The sequence below is a fragment of the Larus michahellis genome, chromosome 4, assembly GCF_964199755.1.
Source record: "Larus michahellis chromosome 4, bLarMic1.1, whole genome shotgun sequence".
Taxonomy (NCBI): Eukaryota; Metazoa; Chordata; class Aves; order Charadriiformes; family Laridae; genus Larus; species Larus michahellis.
This window is the reverse complement of record NC_133899.1, coordinates 56067244-56088823: the sequence shown is the minus strand read 5'-3', so window position 1 is coordinate 56088823 and position 21580 is coordinate 56067244. Positions and strand designations below refer to the sequence as shown.

The following is a 21580-nucleotide window of genomic DNA, read 5'->3' as shown; positions in this document are numbered from 1 at the left end:
TTTCATTTTTAGGTTATTAACAAGTACGGAGACTTATATGGAGCAGAGCGCATAGCAGAACTTCTGGGTTTGGACAAAAGTGCCCTTGATTTTAGTCCAGTGGAAGAGTGCGAACCAGAAGAGGCATCTCTTGTATCATGGTATGACTTTTGAACTTCACAGACAAATTGTATGTTGGCATAACGTCACCGTCAAAGATAAAAACAGATTTTATATTGAAACTGTAGTGACGTTTTCCTCAGCATGGAAAATTGAAATGGAGAAGTCTTCCTAATGTGGAAGTAAAATAACAAAGCTTTTTGTTTGTTCTAAAACATACTTATAATGTTATAAAAGTAAGAAGAAGAATCACACAAGTTGATGCTGACTGATATAGTTGGGCACTCTTTTATTTTAAACAATAATCAGTGCAGCATTTAAAAGTTCTTTAGGTGTTACAACAGAGTTAGTTAGTTTATAAACCACAGCACCGAATAAGTATTGGTATCAAACGTCTAGATCCCAGGTATCTAGAAAAATCTCAGAGATGTTCTCCTGATTTATAATCCATCAGTGAAGATGAGAGTTTCAAAGTATCCAAGTCACAAATGATTTAGGCTCCAACAAGAATTTGGTTTCCTCAATCCTTAAGGCACACAAGAATCAGGATTTCCGTTCGCGTGACATCTAATGGCAATAAAATATTTAGAATCTTGCAGAAGGTGTTACCTTTTATCTTGGAAATTTTGGCAACATTTTCAACTAGACAGGACACTTATGTCTTGAATTCAAGCAATTCCAGTTCCACATTTCACTACTTTTAACACACATTTTAATTTTTATAAGTCTGGAATATAGCAGTATCACTCCTACTGAAATTGTTCCAGCCATTTCAATGGTTTAGAAACTGAGTGCTAACTATAACTTTAGTATGGGTGCTCAGAGTTAATGAATGCTCTCTGAAAAACGAAGCACCTACATCATTCAAAAAATAAATAGCTAATCTCTATCACCACCTTCAGCAAACAAATGTGAAGTACCAAACCTAGTTTGTTGTTTATACTTACAGAATTCAATACTTAATTTTGACATTGATGCATTTCAAAAAATTTGTATTTCCTAGGTTAAGCTCCATTGATACAAAGTACCACATTTGGAAGCTCGGAGTTGTTTTCACTGATAACGTGAGTACATTAGCCTAGAAGAACATGCTTTGATTTACTATAAACATGATTCTGTCTTCCACCATCTGCTTTTATTTTAAACAAACATACACAAATACTACTGCATTACAGAGCCATTTTAAAATAGTTTTTTCTGTCTTGTGTTGTAGCAAATTGCTTTAATTTATGTTAAAATTTTTGTTTTGATTCTAAATAGCAATATGCACCTCCTCACCATTAATACAATGCCAGCATTTTGGAAGTTAATGGTACATTGATGAATTTTGTAGAAATCAATCTAGCAACCAAAGGCATCTTTTGTAAAATGAAGCACAGCCTACAGAAAGTTATCCTTTCTTCTTCTTGAATCATCTGTTTGATATGGTTGGTTAATTTGAAAGGACCACACTTATACTGAAAGTCCTTTTTTTGGGAATTGTCTTTTTCATTCTCTTGAGCATTCCCAAACAAACAAGGCGGCCAAGGTGAATCAAGTGAAGATGCATATATTCATTGCGCACTAAAAGCACACCGAGCCACTGTTCTTCAATAAGAGCTTTCATGTCAAAGTGGCTTCAGGTTCACTGCTTGTTAAAAGAACAAGCTGTGTTATCTGCCGTCGGTTTTCGAGGTGTCCTGGTTGATGTGGTCTGAGACTTCAACAGAGAAAGTGTCTCAAGAGTAATACAATGCATTTTCTTTCCTTCAGAATCAGTATTAAAATTTAAAGTATTGTGTAACCAAAAGTTTTAAGGTAGGGGATTTTGATGTTAATAACACATATGCTGAAGACTGCATTTAAGTGTGCAAAGACAGAGGTCTCATTAGCATAACTAAGCAATAAACATTCCTTAAATGAACAGTGGAGATAATAAGAGACACTAAGACGGTCTTTTTTGAACATGTAAAATAGAGGTATTACATTCAGACTGTGATTCTAATCAGATCATGAAAGTATTATTTTATTTCATAACTCAAGTGACTGAAAGAAAGCTAGATTTTGGACCCAGTAATGCACATGAGCACCTGCTAACATTCTGCCACTTTTCACTTCCTCTGCAGTCGTTTTTGTACTTAGCTTGGTACACGACTATGTCTATCCTTGGGCACTACAACAACTTCTTCTTTGCTGCTCATCTGCTGGACATTGCTATGGGTTTCAAGACATTGCGAACCATTTTGTCTTCAGTCACTCACAATGGCAAACAGGTTAGTGCTACATGCAAAGGTGTGAAAATGAATGCGTTTTGTAACAGTACTGGAAAAAATCTTGTGGTACCTGGGAAATACTGGAATGAGATCCATTTTGATCATAACTGGATTAAAGAATAGATCCCACTGTGTCTTCTGCAGCACGTTTAATACATGTTAAATCCTATGAAATGATAATAATCTATACCCACGGAGTGCTGACAGCTAAAGAAGTTTTCTACCACTGGAGAAATGCAAGAATATGAATTATGACCTAACCAGCACTTTCTCTGTGCTCAATGATGAACTGATTGGTGGTAACTAATAAGAATTCACAATCTCTCCTTAGCTAGAGCATTAATAATGATCTGGCGCTGAGATTTCAATCCTTAGCTAGTAAGAACGTGCTTACAGGTGTGGGCTTTGTGCACTGTGGAGTATATTTATATGCCACTTCCATCATGCAAAGATCAGATTAATAAAATCTACTTCCAAAACTGATGGTTGAAACTTATGCAGGGAATCATTCTCAGATCTCTAAAGGCTCTGTGTTCCTAGCTAGCACACCAACAAAAGCAAGCTTTTCACTAACGCCCTTTTTAACGTACATTTAATTTCAAACATACACATTCCATTCATTCTCGACTGCAGTAACATGTATTCTAAGACCACTCTTATGCTCTCTTAGACTTGTCAAAACATTTTCAACCACGTAACGTTTTTGGAAGAGGCCTAAGAATATCACCTTAGCTTAACTCAGATATATTCTTTATGTTTGCTTAATCCTTTCTTTCAGCAGAAGTTGACCAATGGAACTTTCTTTGCTTATCAGGAAAGGAAGTTTCTAAAATAGTACATATGAGGAAGTTTTCAGTATCCTCACAAAAACAAATGAAATCTCTGGTTTCATCCCCTTCATTTTCCTCCAGGATGACCAAAGTCTGATTGATATATTTTCTTTATGAGATTTTTCTAAATATAGTACTCAAAACTGAGCATAATTGACAGACCTGTTTCAACTCAAGACCACAGCTTTTAGTATACATTCTTAAAAAGCGAAGCTTAGTTTTCCTCATCCGGTTGCTTTTCTTGCTAGTGGATACGAACACTGAAAGACAGGTGGAGATTTTTCAATTGACGTGTTCACTTTGGGAGCATACTTACACATTGGCAGAAAGTGATAAACTGACAAACAGCTGCTTGTTCAGTACTTTTACACTTCTTTTAAGAGTAATACCAATTGTCGCACTTTGAAAAATATGTAGACTTTAGTAACTCCTCTCCAGAGCCGCATCTTCTAATGCCAACTCCAACAAACAATATAATCTAGTCTTAATAACTGCTGAACTTTTTCACCTAAGGATTTTATTTGCTTAAAAGCAGGACCTGAAAAATTACCTACTTTTTGGCTATCTAAAAAATTTTCTATCCACTTTATTAATGGCTTTGCTAACCGCGTTTGGAACAGAAAATAGACTATTGTAATTCATAAGAAGTCCCAGTTGAAATTATTTATCAAATTAATTAAAGGGGTTTATTTTTTATCATTTAATGTTCACTGTATAGCCAGTTTTTCAAATTACCAGAATTTAACTTTTAAATTAAATAGTGGAAACAGTGCTTCAGTGATACATAGGCCGTATGCATATAGCTCGGAAAGATGGAAACAACTTCAGTTTCTTGATACCGTTTTTCCCTTTGATTTTCACCTGAGCGCGGGGTAAAGTAACACCTCTACACTGATCCAAGCAATAGGGAGACCTCAAAGCCGTGATACCTGCTATCTTAGTTTCCTTACTGGGAAAGGTACAATGTAACACGTGTTCAATACTTAAGGCAGTACACTGAGCTAGCATGTCTCTTCTGACCGCATGAAATTGAAACCTGCTTTCACCTCATGTCTCCATACACAGCTTGTGCTTACTGTAGGACTCCTCGCTGTAGTAGTGTATCTTTACACTGTTGTGGCGTTCAACTTCTTCCGCAAATTCTACAACAAAAGCGAAGATGAAGATGAACCCGACATGAAATGTGATGACATGATGACGGTAACTAAAACATCACGAGCATGCTTCAAATTTCATCCTGAATTTTCAAGTGGATACTTAAGATAAAACGATAAGCAAGGAGGGGTGTTTTTGTTGTTAAGTCCATGGGTCTCTTCTTCTTGCTGTATGTCATTTTGAAAAAGTGAACGGTCTCGAAATGCCCTCTGCATTCTTCAGTGGTCTAAACTCAGCGGTAGATAGATGGCACTCACCAGTATAGGAAGATATACCACAGTATTGAGGAGAAAAATCCAGAATATGATTTGCTGCAACGCTCATGTGAAGATGGCAAACCCGGAAAGTATGTGGAAGAAACTTCCTGACAAACTGGCCAGCCCTGCAATAAGAAGCTGTGTTGTTGCAGCACAAATAAATCCAGTTTCTTCCCAATGTTTGCAAATGTGCAGGCTCCTCCTCTCCTTGTTTTGGTTATATCAAGTATATGGTGTTATTAGCACTAGTTACAAAAACCTGCCCCAAACTGCTTACGATTAGTAATTTAGTCATGAAAAAAGAAGTCAAAGGTGAGTAGAGGAGGAGGAAATGAAACCTTATTACAGGTGATAATCTAATGCTACTAATTTCCCTTCTGATTTCCACCTGTTGCTACAGAATGTTATTTACGTCACATTAAAAGATACTCTACAGATAACGTATTATGGTATGAAGAGGATTTGATTTTCTTATTGTATGCAGAAAACAGCACAAATTCAGGTATTAAAACTGTAATATTCTGAGTTTGCGGCCAGCTCATTTCTTCCGTGGATTAGTCACTCTCTGCCTTGTGTTATATGCCAAAAATAGAATCAAATCCCTCAGACCAGAGCTGTGTCATAGAATTCCACAAAATGCTCTTCCCTATTCTTGACCTTTCTTTCAAACACTCAGTGCAAGTCAGATGTGCAAACGATGGAAATTATGAAAACTGCCCAAGCAGTATTATTTAACTGGTCCCTCTGCAAGCTGGATACAACAGTATGATCATAAAATAGGTGTAAGAGTAATTGGAATAATTAAACTATTAATTATTTAAACTATTTAAATAATTTAAACTATTAAACTATATTACTTTTTAAATATAAATTACCTCTACCATGTGAGGTAAATCAATTCCAAGTTATGGTTTTAAGTTTGATTAAACTAGTACCAACATCTTATGTCAACAGAAGATGTAACCCCATTTGTTAAGGCAGTAACAGACTTTTAAAGGTCCAGCGTGAGAGATACATGAGGAATGATACTGTGTTCTTTGTTACTCTAATTTTTGAAGAGAATTAGCAGAGCAGAATCTTCTTTAAACAGAAAAAACCCACACAAAACAGCACAATAATTCATGGTAAGTATATCTGTAATTTTCCTCTCTCTTTTAGTGTTACCTGTTCCACATGTATGTGGGTGTAAGAGCTGGTGGTGGCATTGGAGATGAAATTGAGGATCCTGCTGGAGACCCTTACGAAATGTATCGCATTGTCTTTGACATCACATTTTTCTTCTTTGTCATTGTTATCCTACTGGCCATTATTCAAGGTACTGACACTTACCATAGTGGAGACCGTTAGAATTTAGTTTACTTAACTTCTGCAATGTTTTTAAACCCCATCCGTGCTTGAGGTAAATTTAGCAGTATTGCTATGAAGACTTATTTCTGAGTTGGTAAAATCACTAATTCTGAAAGTAATAATTTTAGACTTAATTTATAAATAATGCATTGTCCCAAGTACTACACAAAGACAAAGCACAAGAAATGTAACTTATCTGGGTTGAAGTGTTTATGGACACTTTGGCAGCTATCCAGCAATGACACAGCATGTGCAGGATCACTGCTCTTGCTGTAACCGTTCAAACTTGGAGAGCCTTGCTGGAGACGCTCTTCACACCTTTAGCCTGGACCCACCGCAGCTGGCTGGGGAATGGAGACTTTCCCCTTGGAAAGGAGAAACGACATAGAGAAAGTCACCGTGGCCACATACCCATTTCCTCCTTTCTTTAGAGGATGATTTGCAGTTTTATTTGGTTTGCAGTTGTGGTTTACAGAGAACGAGACCTCTTCTCTTCCATGCCTGTCGGTGTTCAACACTCATTGTATAAATTGCCCTGCGGCTGTTAGGAAAAAACCCATCATTTTATGTCAGTCTGGTGGGAAAGAAAAACTGAAATACATCTATATTGAGAAGTTATGAATGTCACAGTCCCCCAAATGATCCAAGTCCATTGTTAATGTGTTGTAAGTGGAGGATAATGCTTCAAATGTGAAGCAGCATCACAAACTGACTGGGGGGGCTGGGGGAGAAGCGTCGTCTTTGTTGAACAAAAGTTGGGATACAAGAGTTCCAAGAGAAGGAGAATGAAAGGTAAAGTCTTTCATGGGAACAAAAGAGATGAGATTTATGGAAGCTTAACTTGACCAAAACATAAGTACAGAAAAACCTTTCCACTCTCAAGATTGTACTTCTGTGTAAGAGAAATTCTTACTGCTGGGAGTGCAGTGTGACCAGGTGTTAGATGTCTGGAAATTGATAGATAGTATCTTGAATTGTTTAACCTGCATAAAAGTACGCTAAACTCCAGACAGTGGAGAATGTCTGCCGTTGAAATATGAATGTTGCTAAGTACTGAAGTGCTGTTACTTTTCCATTTGAAACAGGTCTGATCATCGATGCTTTTGGTGAATTAAGAGACCAGCAAGAGCAAGTGAGAGAAGATATGGAGGTATGAGTAAGCACATAACATTTTTCATTACTCTCATTCATCTAGATCGTTATTGGTTAAAATAGCATCTTTGAGCTAAAATTCATTTGTAACCACAACTTGTGTTTCCAGACCAAATGTTTTATTTGTGGAATCGGCAACGACTATTTTGACACAACCCCACATGGCTTCGAAACACATACTTTGCAAGAACACAACTTGGCAAACTATCTGTAAGTATAGTTCCTTTAGTTCTTTAGCGATAGCGCAGCTTTCCAAAACCTCAAAGCAATCGGGACTTGTGTGTGTTTAGACTATTGCCCAGAGTGCCAAGACACTGATCTTCCACTTCCATTAGTAAACAAAGAGCCGATCAAAGAGGAGATTTTAAAAGTTAATTTGGTGGCATTAGTTACTCATACAACAAGGATAATTATATGAGCATTGTGCCAGCGGAACCAAAGGAGCCAAACTGCTGGTGTCTTACAGAAGTCTGTCTTTGGAATGCTGCATCTGAACTTTTTAAATTAAAAAAAAAAGTGTGCCTCCTGGAGTGGAGGCTGCATTATACCCTGCATAGCAACTGACACTGCAAAATCAAAGCTCACTACTTCTGTGAGGTAAATTTCCATTAATATCCATAGTTTTACCAGTCTATAACCTCCAAGCTTTTCTTACTATGTTGACTTGCTTAATTGGTATACGGGAACCTGTAATTCACAGTGAATTAAAATTGTCCATTTCCTTAATATTAGAATATACAGCGAACAATCTTTCTAACCACGTTGCCCTTTAATTAGACGAATGCTATATTCACTATACGCTCCTTTCTTTACCATGAAAGCACATACCAAGTTTAATTCCAAATGCACTGCATCACAAGTGTCAGCCAGGAGTGGGGTTACTACAGACAGACCATTGTTAGTACTCTACAGCCCTTCTAATTAGTTCCAGCTCTGTACACGGGAGTGAGCGCAGGTACCCGAGACAGCTTGGCTCAGCTTACGAGCACCAGTGTTTGGAAATCTTGGTGCAGCTGAGTATTTGCCACACTTCTATCTATAGCCCTAGTAACTTCTTCCAGGGCGAGATGTCGGCGCATGTGCGTACAGGAGGTGGCATATGCCTAACTCACATATTGCTCCTAGCACTGAAATGAAGAAAATGCTAAACCATTTCCACTTCTACAGATTTTACATCTATTAGCACTTCCACAGAAATGCTGGAGGACAGAATTTTCTCCTTTAACATAAGCACTTTAGACCCCCAGCAGTATCGTTACTCTGCTGGTTGGCACCGTCTCCCTCAGATACCCCAATCTATGAAAGGTGAGGCAGAGATGTTACATTTTCTGCATTAATACCCACATCATGTGCTTGTTTCAGGTTCTTTTTAATGTATCTCATTAACAAGGATGAAACTGAGCATACTGGCCAGGTGAGTAGAAAGTAAAACTTTTTTTTTTTTTTTTTAAGATTATCTTTCAACGCTTTGTTGAAAGATAACGCTTCTTCTCCAGCCTTGTAGCTGTGTACCACCAGGTGGAACTGATGTACCACCAAGGAGTGGAGATGGTGCCACCCTCCCTGAGAGCCTTCTGGCAGTGAAGGAAAAGGAAGGGTTAAAAAAAAGGGAGGTGGCAGCTGCAGCAGTGCCCTGTTGTACCCCGCACTGGACTCGGGCATAGTCATCGTACTGTCACCTTAGCTCTGAAATGAAACCCTGGAATACACCAGTTATAGCTTATTCCCAAAAGAGTCAGTAGTGAAGCTACTATATTTATAGTCTAAATCCAGATATATGTAGATATAGATAGGTACATGGACGTGTGTAGGTATGTCTAGTGTTGTTAGGCCCTAAATGTAAATAAATAAGAAAGTATATAGGATTTAACTATATCTTGTCTCAAATAAGCGGCTGTTATGCAAACACTACAAAAGTACCTTACACTTCAATGGTTTCCAAGCAAACTAAACCACATTTTATATACGCAGATTGTGTACAGGTTTGCTCGGATAGAACTAGACTGATTCATTTATGCAGTTTTTCTAATAGGGCTTAAATTTCAGTTCTACTGAACCAAGACAAGCGCAGAACATTCTACAACTGTTCTTGAGTTACGATCTTTGAGTTTTAGTGCCTTCCCAGTTGTGCCCCCCGGTAACGGGCACAGCACCTGGTTATTGTTAAAAGTTTCTCTAGAGCACTAACTGCAAGGTGTCTGTTAAAATAAACACTCTTTACCATTTTCAGGAGTCATTTGTGTGGAAGATGTACCAAGAAAGATGTTGGGATTTCTTCCCAGCAGGGGACTGCTTCCGGAAACAGTATGAGGATCAACTTGGCTAATACCACAAAAGAAATTATTTATTCGTGAACTGTTAAGATCCAGTATACAAAAAAAACTTCCTTTCTTTTCACAGTGTAATTTCAGAGCTTGTATTTGCTTTAAATGTCTTCAACACGTACGTAAAATTTGACACTATTTCATCGGCTTTTTGTACCTACCACATAGGAAACAGGTCTCCTGTTAGAATTTTCATCAGAAAAGAGAAAACTATGCCAGGTTTACTTAAGCCTTCCTGTTCAAACATGGTCTGAAATGATAACATCTTTTTAACTGCATCATTAACTCGGTGTTTGGCAGTACAGTTGAAAGGGCTAAAAGGTGTCTTAATTGCACAACATTTGACATGTAAGAACTTGAACATCAGAGGCCCTGCCTCGTGAAAAAATACTTTAACTGCTGTCCAGTTTTTGCCCCCGGTATTTGCTAGTGAATGTATTAAGATACAGCCTGAAAAGCTTTAAGCAGTTAAAAAGAAAACATTTTCAAACACTCTGTCGACCTTGAAACATTAAGTGCCTTAAAACCTCTGTAGACATAGCTATGCAAACTTTTTATTTATGTTAGTGTTCTAGATGAACGGATCCATTACCTGTATTGCTTTCCTGTCCTTCTGTATGAAATTGCACTTGAAGTTTGTTTATATACTACCTTCAATAACAGCTTATTAGATGCTGCTGTTAAAAGACATACACTGTATCAAAATTAATACAATTTAAATCTTAGGCCAAAATAAAACAATGCTCTATGGTCACCTGCAAGTAGAAGCTGCTAGGATTATGCATTTCTTTTCTTCTAATAAAAAGTGCCCACTGCAATAAAGTATTATAAACCAAATGTGACTTTTGCTCTCTTCTTTCTCCTTTGTCCACACTACGGAGATGTCGCGTGAGGAGGGCGACTGAAAACACACGTATTCATTATTCATTCATAGCTTTATTTTAAAGGACTACAGAGAGCAAGTACAAGCTGAAATAACTGTTCTCGTAGTGTGCTGTAGCCTGCATCTTAAGCAACGAAAATCCTAATTTCATCACAAATTTTAGACCTTTCTAAGAGTATCAGTCTCAGACAATTTTCAATCACAGCTAAATGAATTTTGGTTGCTCAGAATTTTAGGTGCCAGGAAAGAAAACCGGGCATTTGGCATGCTCAACAAAGTGAAATAGATAAAGGAAATAATGAGGAGATTCAACTTTCCACTTAATGTTTGCTATATTCAGTTATTCATATAAGAAAATTTGAGCTTCAGGAAATCATGCTGTCCAGCCAGTCTTCAAGCTCCTCCTCAGTAACATTTTTAGATGTACGCTGCTGCTGCTGCTGCTGCTGTGCTGCTGCGCTCTTCTCTTCAGGCTGATCTAGTTTTAAAGGGTCTAGAAAAGTGAAAAGAACAGACTTGAAAATCTGGAAACAATTCCATACCAGCCCTTTTGTCCCAGATCATTGTGCTTTTCAATGCACAACTGACTACTTGAACACAATCTCTCTCTCTTGAAGAACAGCGAGTCATATTCCAAAAATAGTAGCAACAATAAAAAAAAAATAATGAGGCGGGTTAATAAGGTCCACAAGAGCAATGTGGCTTCTGTCTGATTCAAGGAGGGGCAGGGCCTGGTCCACAGCTGGTAACGCTTGAAAATAGAATTCATAGCAAACCATCAGAAAGAGCTGTCAGTTCTTCCATGTACTCTTAGCACAGTGAACTAAGGGTTCATAATGTTACATAAAAACTTTATTTAATCTTCCTCTCACTAAAATTCTCTAGCAGTACATTAATTTTTTTTTTTATTATTTAAAATTCTGCTGAATCATAAAAGACCAACGCTGTTCTGCAGAAGAATTTCTCTTAATGCTTAAAACGCACTGACAATTGTGAAACTTTACTTCAGTGGGGAGTTAAAATTGAAAAGGAACAAATGGGTCAGAACATAGCCCCACATAAATGAAATGCAGAATGACAGAGGTGACGACAGTGGCGCTGTTGACTGGCTAATCAAGAGATTAGCCAAAACATCACCAAAACAGAGCAATGGAAATTGAATAAGGGCATGCCGGGTAGAAGAGAAATCTCACCTTTTTCCTTACAATCCATTTTCAAATCCTTCTCAGTTGATCTGTTGTAGGATAATGCACCAGACACGGGTCTGGTTTGTGTACCAACGGGAGCATCTAGATTCAGGAGAAGATCTAGTTCTTCATCCAAATGGTCAGTCTCTTGCTTTGATAGCAGCTGGGCTCTCTGAAATGGTTCTGCTGCACTTGCTCGAGGACCATTTTGACTTCCAGGCTCTGATGGAGCAACAGAATCACCAAGGGGATGGGAGACCAAGGCCGTTTCACTCTGAGGCAGAGACTGTCGGAACAGAAGCTCTCTCCTCTTGCCGTCTTCAATAATTTTAGATTTCATCTGTGGGAGCTCTACAGGTGTTGATGCCTAAGAGAACAGGAAAGGGCTTGAGTCTTTCTAATGATTAACCCCATGTTTATTATTCTAATTTGGATTGTAATTCATGCTTCCTACATTTGATCACTTAAGAAGGTACAATGAATTTCAACAGAATTGAATTCAGAAGTAAAAGCAAACCAAAGTTATCTTCACGATGCTTTTGCAGAGCAACTACAAAATAAAAACTCCTTTTATCCCTTACTGTGAAATACGAGATTGTATGCTAAATCAAGTTCCATTGTTTCACAAACACTTCCTGGAGAGTTACTTTTCTTTAATTCTTCTGTAGTGAAATCCCATCGATACCATGAATTTTGGAATGACCGAAGTCAGAAATTGGTTAGACACATTACCTCATGTTAGGCCTTCCCTCCAAAATTCCAGTCTTGAAACCAAACCATACTACAGATTGCTGGTTATCATTTAGCAAAAGTTATAGTATACAGCCGGATATTTTGAAAAATGAAACCAAATTACAAAACATCAAATACTGAAAGAAGAAATGGCCGTGGAACGCAGATTCTGCTTTTATCCAGATGCCCTGGCATTAATAACACTGCAGCATACCTGATGACCACATCGCCGGTCAGAATGAGGAGACAAAGATTAAATGTCATAACACACACCTTATAACCCCGATAAAAGTTAAAGACCATGACTAGAACTCTTAAGAAAACTGTACTTGACAGTAACATTTATGTGCGGATTCCCCTAGACATCACATCTGCAGACAGACTGAGCTCCCGTAAGAGGGAGCATAGTTGTGTCAGTCACAGAAGCACTTCACGCAACTCCAAACAGAAGTAAAATTCCTTCTGTAAGGGTCATGTTCCTTTTTTCTTGTTTAAGCAGATTAATTTTTACTTTTTTTTTTTTTTTGAGAATCTTGGTTTTATATTTAAGTCTTATTGCTTCTTTTGCCCTTACTTTAGTATTTTCTTTTTCACGGCCTGAAGAAACATTTTTTCCTAATATTCTCTTGCCTTTTTTTCCTTTTTTTTTCCTACCAGAGCATAAATGACATTTTCTTCACCTGTTTGAGTGACAGTTCTACCTGTTCTAACACAGATGTAAGTTTGATTCATGGAATAAACATGTATGTTGATATTAGCTATGTAGAAGAGTAAATCACAATTAAAATAATTAACAGGAAATAATGTGAAAGCACTTTCAAAGTTTTGGCACAAGATTTTAACAGCTGCTACCAAGAGAAGTAAATACAGAAATAGTACAATCATTCCATGTCAAATACTCCGATACCTGGCTTCAAGTCTAATGTGCTGCACATCAAAGCATTTTGTTTAAAGCCAACAAAGCATAAAAAGTGCTGACAGACGGGTATCCTGCATTACCTGCCGTTGGAGACGCCACTTCAATAAAGGCACTTACTTAGGAAACACATTCTACTTCTGTTTGAAGACCAAGTTTAAAGTAATCGTTCTCGCATAGATTGTTTCACTGAAAACATCTGCATTTTCTCGTGAAAATTCACAGCGTTACCTGCACCAGTTCAGCAGCTACGTTCAACCGCAGGTGCAGAGGCAATTCCTGAAGGGCCTGGACCAAAGACTGGCAGTCAACAGAAAGCGCAGATAACTGAAAGAGAATTCAGCACACAGTACGCTTGTGTTAAAAAAAAATTAATAAATGAACTGATAATGACTTTAGTCCATTCCATTCCCCTGTTCAATACATTCAAGGAATGTGAAGAACAATCTAATGAAATACAGGAATTAATAGTTTTAAATTACATGTGTACAAAGCAGTTTGGCTAAATTACCATACAAACACGCACAATGCAAGTAATCACTTAAAAGGTTTAAAAACAAGGTATAAATGGAATGCTCCTTAGGCAACGCCTTGAAAATCCGAAGTAGGGAACAGTTCAGCAAGTTGACAATGTCATAAGGGCTTTTCCAACTCAAACATCTTTTAATCGGTGAAGCTTTCCATGCGGTGGGAATCGCCATTCTTTAATGAGTTGCTACTGTTTTCTAAGCAATCAAACCACGTAGCTTGTGTGTAGCTCTACTGTTTTTAATGCCTAAACGTGTCCCTTTTTATACTTCCCCATCTTTTAAAATGTTGTTTCGATGCTACAAAAGCAACAGTCTATAGTTACATGCACTTTTAAAATGATATTCAAGATATTCCAGAAAGATACTCTACTGCTGCCTAGTTGCTTAGAAGGTGGAACTGTCACTTATTAATGTGTCAGGTATTGAACTTTCCTTCTCTCTTGACCCTTTTTTTTGGCCTCAAACGATTAAAAACAAACTTACACAAAATGGACCAGCAATATTTGATGTTTTTACAGAACACCCTGGACTTTGGTAGACTTAAATAGATTTTGAGCTCGCAGTGCAACAGAACATTCTGAGTGCATTCACCATTGATGAAAAAGATAATCCGACATCCATCACATATTTTAAAATCTGACAACAAAATGCTTAAGTTCAGTCTATCCTCTCATTTTCACCTAAGCAGAGAACCTGCTTCTAAATCTAGTTAGAAAAGACTAAAATTTGGCCCTCTCAATACAGCGTGGACGGACACTGACATTTAGAAGTCCAAATACTCATAGATTAGGAGAGAGTGTTCTGTGCCGTATCATACGAGATTTGTCCTAGGAATGCGCACTGCTCCCAAAAGCCAGCCAGCAGAATGGCTTCTGACACCTGCACACAGCAAGAGTGAACATCAAAGACAGTGTGTTCCGATAGCGTATTTACAAAATTAAAATAAATTTAAAAAAGAAACAACGTGGTTGGTTTAACAGTTTCTTGTATCCAAACTCTGGTTCTGGTATCCAGTAATGACAGTAAAAGGACAAAACGACTTAAATATCTGATGTTTTCTTTCTTCTTTACTAACAGCTTTTACTTAGTGATCACCATCAAAGATGATTCACTGGTACAAGTAACCTCAAAAAGGCTTCAACAAGCAATTCTTGCTGCCCAGCAATGAACCACAACTTCAGAAAACCCAGTTCTTTTGACAGATACTGAAGATCAAATGTGGCTTCTGAACATTTGCAAAGGACAAGGAAATCATACGAATCTGGTAGCGTAAAAAATTGTAAAAAGTCAAGTATCGTTGAGTAACATTTATATGCATTTGGGAAGAGCTAAGTACACTTGCAAAAAGACTGATGTGAACGAACACTGCGAATGAAAGTGAAAATGGAGCTGGGGAAGAAGAGGATAGGCTGAGGATGACGGAAAAGAGGGATTTTGAGAAAATACATAATGGAGGAAGGAATTCGATATCTACATAGAGATTTCACTAAAAGTGGTGTTTGAATAAAAAACAGATCAAAGCAACATTTAACAAATCATAAACTTCATGGCATATGTAGCTATTTGATCGAGAAAATAGAGGCATACTTTGTTGCTAGAATTGCCATTTTTTACTGAAAAGTCCAAATTACTATTGTCTGTTTGATTTTTAAATTGCAGACCACGTTCTGACATATTTTTATTGCATTTTATCAATACACGATAAAGCAAATCCAGATCTAATTTTTGTAATAATGAATGACAATGTTTTTAATAAACTGAAATTGTTGATGTCACCGTTACACTCCCATTCCACATTTGAAACTGATGTTTTGCCATTACTTTCTACACATAATAGGGAATGGGAAACATCTAGTCATTCTGCAACTATTTTTATGCCTTTTCTGCTTTATTTTGTTCCATCGTACTCACTTCACTTTGGTGTACAATTCTCTGATCTTGTACATCACGTATAGACAGGCAAAGGACTCGAAACAGGTGAGCCAGGAGGCAAAGGAATTTAGCAAAGGGATCTAGGATGAAAATTAGACCTGGATCCAGCTTTCAGGAAAAAGAAAGACGGGCGAAATAACAGGCTGAAGACCAAAGAAAACATGAAAGATTAGATAATGCTATGGAGCCATCTGGGCGAGGATTCGGGACTGAAATAAGAAATCAAAGGAAGGGTAATGGTGATTAGTGCAGTGAACTATTTCAAACTGACGTAAGAACAGTGAAAGACGGGAAACAGTTGGAAACAGCAAGTTTGGATGGGGCAGGACGAATGGCTACAGTTTGGTAGGGACAGAGGCAGAAGGTGCCCGCCACGGCACGCTTCACAGTGAGCGAGGGCCTGGGACCGGCTCCAGAACCGGGCAGGCTCATCACTGGCAGCCAGAAGAGTATTTGTGAAATCCACTGGCAACGTGGAACTTCACTCTGCTCACAATGGCTTTAGCCATTGAGAAATTAATTAATGTGTTCAAATCACCTAAATGCTGTAATGACACGCCAACGAGGAAATTATGAATAAATTCATGTTCTGGATACTGTCATCCTGCACGCTAGGAGCAGGAGAAACTAGTAAGCAAAAATACAGAGTCATTGAAAGACTGTATCCCACTGAACAAACACATGATGCTTTACAAAAATGCTGCACTTGGTTTTATTTGCTCATTTTAATTTGACTTTGCAACTTTAATGTACCTTTAAATATCACTTCCCAGGGATAATTATTGTCGATATTTTATGAAATAAATAGCAAACTTTTAAAATCTGAATACATACGTATGTTTCAAGAAACATTCAAGCACAGTTTCGCAGCAATTTTAAGAAAGGCTTGGACGACAAAAGCATTTATCTTGCAATAATTTAGGTGACTTATGTGAGGCAGACAGCTGCAGAGATTACCACTTTCCAGTATCCTTATATAGAAAACAGCAGACTCCTATTGCCTTGACCCTTTCCATTCCAGCATAAAGAATCCACATACAAATCATCTAAAATCCTGGTCGTTTCCATAGTCATTTTGGAGGTGAAGTTTCAACCAGAGGATATGAACTGTTAATTTGAAATATCTAGAACCAGCTTCATAGTCTAATATATGAATATACTCATATAGGTTTTGTTGCAGTCATTTCACTAAACTATTTTCTCTTGAATACAGCTGAAAAAGGAAGGCTGACTTGATATGTCAGTAAAGCAAAGTGACAATGTCCCTTATTTTCCTTCACTGGATGGGTTTCCTTGTTCTTTTCTTCCAGCATTACTTAAAAACCTAGCCTGCTGCTTCAATAGAAAAAACAGGACAAGACCTAACAGCCCCCAGCATCATATTAATAAAAATATGCAGAATAAAGAGTCTTATTATTGTATTAAACAATTTGTTGCTGAAAGCACAACTGCCTAGCTATTCTGTCCCAGGCAATTATCCATACAAACTCAGGTGAATGAAAATTCTGTTACCTGCTTATGGCATATGCTGTCTCTATCCCATTCTTTCTCATCAGCAAATCGGAACTGTGTAAAGGAATCTCCTACAGAAAAGAAATAACAAACATATTTATTTTTTAAAAAAATAACGAGCGCTCTCCAAAGTTCCCAACCCTACAGAAGTAAATTCAGTCAATAAATGTCACGTCTTCAACAAATTTGCATTTAATTTTAATGCTGTTTGCATTCACAATATTAAACTTCTTTAAGCCAAAGTTCTATAGAAAGATCTTTTCATCTCTTATTTGCAAAACAGTCCTGAAAAAGGTGCAACAAATTCAAAACTGAATGAGGAGGTGCCAGGTGACATGTCAACAAGCAAGATTTTCATTGAAAAGTCCGATTTGGACAACATACTAGGAATACGTCTTGTATTCACAGAGCACATTTTTATGAACAGCTTTGAATGTGCTGTAGATAGGCCTTCTCTTATCAACATGCAATTCTCTCTTAAAATGGATTGTGTGTGTCCCCAAAATCAGTTTGTACAGGCCAAGTAAAGACTTCTTGTCTGGTAGCTAAATTCTCCAGCCTCTTCTCTTTCTTGAACTAGTCCCTACTCCAGCATGTCATCAAAAAAAAGGCGCTGAACCCAAACTCCAATTCATATGCATAAGGGACTGAATTAAAAGAAACCTTAAATAGGGCTAATTAAGCTACGTATGTAACCTTAGCTATAGGATCTTCTAACCTCCTATCACATTCCTCCAAGGCAGTAGGAACTTCCTCTTACTACAGCAGGGCTTGGGTTATTATTTTGTTTTCGACGCAATATTTCTATTGCAGTAGTACCATGCTAGGTTGCAAAAGACAGTCCCATAAATTTATTCACTGAAGAAACACACAAGAATGCCAGGAACTCAAAAAATCAGTAAGGCCTGTGACAGAGGAAACAGGAAAGATTAGGGTTGCAAGATGATGGCCAAAGGCCTAGAGTAAGATAAAGCAAAGACGTTGCTGACGCAGCGTATGCGACAGATGCCTTCTTAGACCATGCACTTTGAGAACAAATAGCTGTTTCAGCAGCTCTATTAGAAAAAAACCCAACAAAACAACCTGCTGAATTATTGCATGAAGGAGATGAAATTTGATCCTGAGAATTGCAGATCACCTATAAATCACTAGGATTGAGTCCGGCAGTTAGTTGAGAAGCAACAACTCACTCTTTCCCAACCTCTAATAGAGAATGAATGCGCTAGAGAAAGTTTTCGATGGCGTTACCAACAACTGAGCATCTAACTTCCATTTGGCTCTCAACATCCTAACTGCCATTCATACTTTTGACAATTCCTGAATCATGCCCTTAATCCTGCATACAGAATCCGAACAAATAATGTGCTGTCCTCAAAACTGGGTTCTTTTCCATTGTCTGCCTGTCCTAAAACGTAGGGGAGTTCAGCCTTTCAGCAATTTTACTCAATAGCGCAACCATCAGCCAGCTTCTGTTTTGCAAACAGAATGCATAAGCAGCAAAATGGCATAGTAATTGGCATATTTCTTTGCCAAACATAAAAAAAAAAAAGGGAGACCTAACCATCTCCCAGCTAGAATGTAACATTTATTTGCCATAGCTTTTTTTTTTTTTAATATCTAAAGTGCTCTTCTAACTCATTGCATTTCATGTATGCTCATTGGGTATGCAATGTACTCATATGCTAATCACACTGTGTACCTGCCGTGTCCATCATCGTCATCTTCAGAACCATTCTAGCAATAAAGTGACCTTCTCAGCTGAGTATTTATATAGATATTCATGACCATTACCTTAACCAGCTTGAATTTGCTCCCCCCTGTGTTCATTAGGTTTATCCAACATCGTTCAGCGTTACTGGGCTGCTAAACAACCGTGCCTCAGCAGCTAGGCTTTGGTTTACATTCAACACCTCCAGACATTACTGGTTTGAAAACAACCAGTGTCAAACAGTACAAGTGCGAAAAATTAAAATTAAGCACTGAAATTAACATTTAGGTATCCTAAGAAGCCCCCTAACTTTATAAATGTTTAGTTCATATAATTCACAAACTCCATGACAGCTCGGTATGCTCGGCAATACGGAAAAAAAAAATATATTGTCTTTATGTATCTATCTGCAGATGCAAATACTTAACTTAAGCACTCACAGTTGACTCACTGCTGACAAAGGTGCCTTCCTCTTCACTGCACACAGCACAACAGCAAACAAATCCCTGTTTCAAAACATCTAGCATACTAATAAGTAATAACTAACGCTGAAAATTAAAGAACTCCAAGTTCATTCTTCAGTCTCATGATTTTAAAAATGTGCATGAAAATGTGCAAATGTGCTTCTCAACTCACAGCTCATATTTTAAAGGTTCGATTTAGTTACACTCGTAAAGAAAATAATTAACCCAAGTTATCCTCAAAGTCTTCACGCTATTATAGAACAAAGGCATAAGTATTTTCTTCCAGTATCTCCAAGACTCCTTCAGTTATTTCTAATGCTGTGTCACAGAGGAAATAAAGAATTTCCTCTGCTCTTATAAAGGAGTAACATTAAACTGAAGGATTAGTCGAATGCTTTCAGTATCTGACAACGACCATATGTCAAGCAGCTAAACAAACCTACTTCTTCAGGAAAATCCACTGGGATCAAGAACTGGTTGATGATTCTCCGCACTCACAAAATTGGTAATAACAGATCCTGAGTTTGATATTGTATTGCTGAATTAAAGGGTGACTTAAGCTGTAGTTTAACCAGGCTCTTTAAATAAGTTAACAAAGCACGCCTTTCAAATGGAAAAGCAATAACTACAATTCACAGAAGCACATTTAATGCAAATTAGGTTAATGAGAATGTTGGTCTAACCAATTATCTTTTCACAAATTCCTTTACCCTGAAAATAACTTCCTTTTATGCCATGAATACTAATCAAAAGTCTTGCAATGACTCCAAGTTCCTTCCAACATAAAAAAACCCCACTTTTCTTCATGTGAATAGTTTTTTATGCTACTTACAAATATCACTTGGCCTTCAAATACAGCATAGCTAAAAATAACGCATTCAAGTAAACCTCACACACCGTCTCTGGTAACATTCGTAATAAGTGTTCTTTAGTGTTCTTTATTGTATAAAATGTAACTTTATTATGAAAGAACAGCAAATCTAAACCACCACGCTTTCCCACCACTTGAATATATGTTAAAGCTAAATCAATTGATTTAAATGAACACATTTCATATTCTCGACAGTCCAATTAGCTCTTCATACAAATATTCCTTGAATAGCAGAATCAAACAAATCCTACCTGTAATCTGTAATAAATATTTACCAATCTGTGAAATTATGAGTTTAACAGTTAAAAAAAAAATATGAAGAAAAACAGTTTTCAGTAGGAAACCTGACATATCAGTAGAGTGATTCTGTTCATTTTAACTCTCAAAATAATTAAAAGCAAAAGATATAAAACACTACTGAAGACAGAGGAAAAATATTCTATCATTTTAAAGACTTTCAAACTGGAGGGGAGGGAACAAACAAACAGTGTAACAGGATCCTTTGAGGACTGTTCTAAGGGCAAATAGAAGACTCTAAACCCAATTTTTTAATCAGAATTTACCTTCTCCTAAATAAGCAACAATGATCTTGATAAACTTATTTGCAGTTTTCCAACCTTGCTCATCTCCCATTTATTTTATTTTCAGAATTCAAGCCTCTATCTACAAGTCTGTTTAGTCAGCTAAATAACATGCAATAAATTATGATGGCAGTACGCAGCTGAACAAAATAAATCACAACAGAAAACTACAACTTAGCTACATTTGGGAAATTAACAGGCCTAAAATATCTCAAAAAGCATGCTCTCTCTACTACACTAGTCAAAGTTCTCTCCGAGTTACTAAATTGAGAAGATTCTCTCTGAAGAAAGTTCATCTTTAGAAGAGATTTTAAGCAATTTTGCAAATTTAACTTCTAAGAGATCCCTTTCTCTACATATATCGGTCCCCAGTTCATCACTATATGAAGGATATAATACCAAACCAAGCTAACTACCTGTTCCACCAGTCTTCTCCATGGGCTCCAATAACGCAGGAGGAAACAGATGTTATTTTTAAGGTGAAAAAAAGAACCACGTCCTCCAATCTAACACTCTTCTGCAGGGAAAAACAACCTGAATCACAGAGTTTAGGCAGGAATGATGCTTGAAATCCTATCCAACTTATATGGACAGTGGTCCATACAAGACTGACGAACTTCCTTGAGGAGTCTGAGGGCAAGATAACATATTGTTTCCCTTTTAATAGTACAAGACTTCATGTAGAAGGTGCAAAAGAAGACAGAAATCTATAGGTCATAGAAAAGGTGGGCAAGTACCGAGTCATGAATTTTGAGCTAACTTACAAGCACAAAGAGAAAACTAAAGCTCACCAGTCTTTTGGGATTAATTAGGTGTGCATGAATCTTTCTCAAACTCGAGGAAAAAGC

The 21580-nt window shown here is 37.4% G+C and overlaps 2 protein-coding genes across 8 annotated transcripts in view; one reads left to right on the top strand and one right to left on the bottom strand.

Moving 5' to 3' along the window:
- RYR3 (ryanodine receptor 3) overlaps positions 1-10250 on the top strand; it is a 237272-nt gene extending 227022 nt beyond the window's left edge. For all 7 annotated transcript variants that reach the window (XM_074584986.1, XM_074584985.1, XM_074584984.1 and 4 more), the window contains 9 exons: positions 13-140; positions 1103-1163; positions 2205-2351; positions 4247-4381; positions 5752-5908; positions 7026-7090; positions 7202-7302; positions 8455-8506; positions 9323-10250. In XM_074584986.1, the coding sequence (XP_074441087.1) occupies positions 13-140; positions 1103-1163; positions 2205-2351; positions 4247-4381; positions 5752-5908; positions 7026-7090; positions 7202-7302; positions 8455-8506; positions 9323-9418 (942 nt within the window). In that variant the 3' untranslated portion in view covers positions 9419-10250. The remainder of the gene's footprint in view (positions 1-12; positions 141-1102; positions 1164-2204; positions 2352-4246; positions 4382-5751; positions 5909-7025; positions 7091-7201; positions 7303-8454; positions 8507-9322) is intronic.
- The window catches only part of AVEN (apoptosis and caspase activation inhibitor), a 100009-nt gene continuing 87844 nt past the window's right edge, over positions 9416-21580 (bottom strand). The window contains exons 3-6 of the mRNA XM_074584988.1: positions 17109-17179; positions 13366-13461; positions 11493-11853; positions 9416-10792 (exon numbers count right to left, since the gene is read on the bottom strand). Of these exons, the coding sequence (XP_074441089.1) occupies positions 10665-10792; positions 11493-11853; positions 13366-13461; positions 17109-17179 (656 nt within the window). The 3' untranslated portion in view covers positions 9416-10664. The remainder of the gene's footprint in view (positions 10793-11492; positions 11854-13365; positions 13462-17108; positions 17180-21580) is intronic.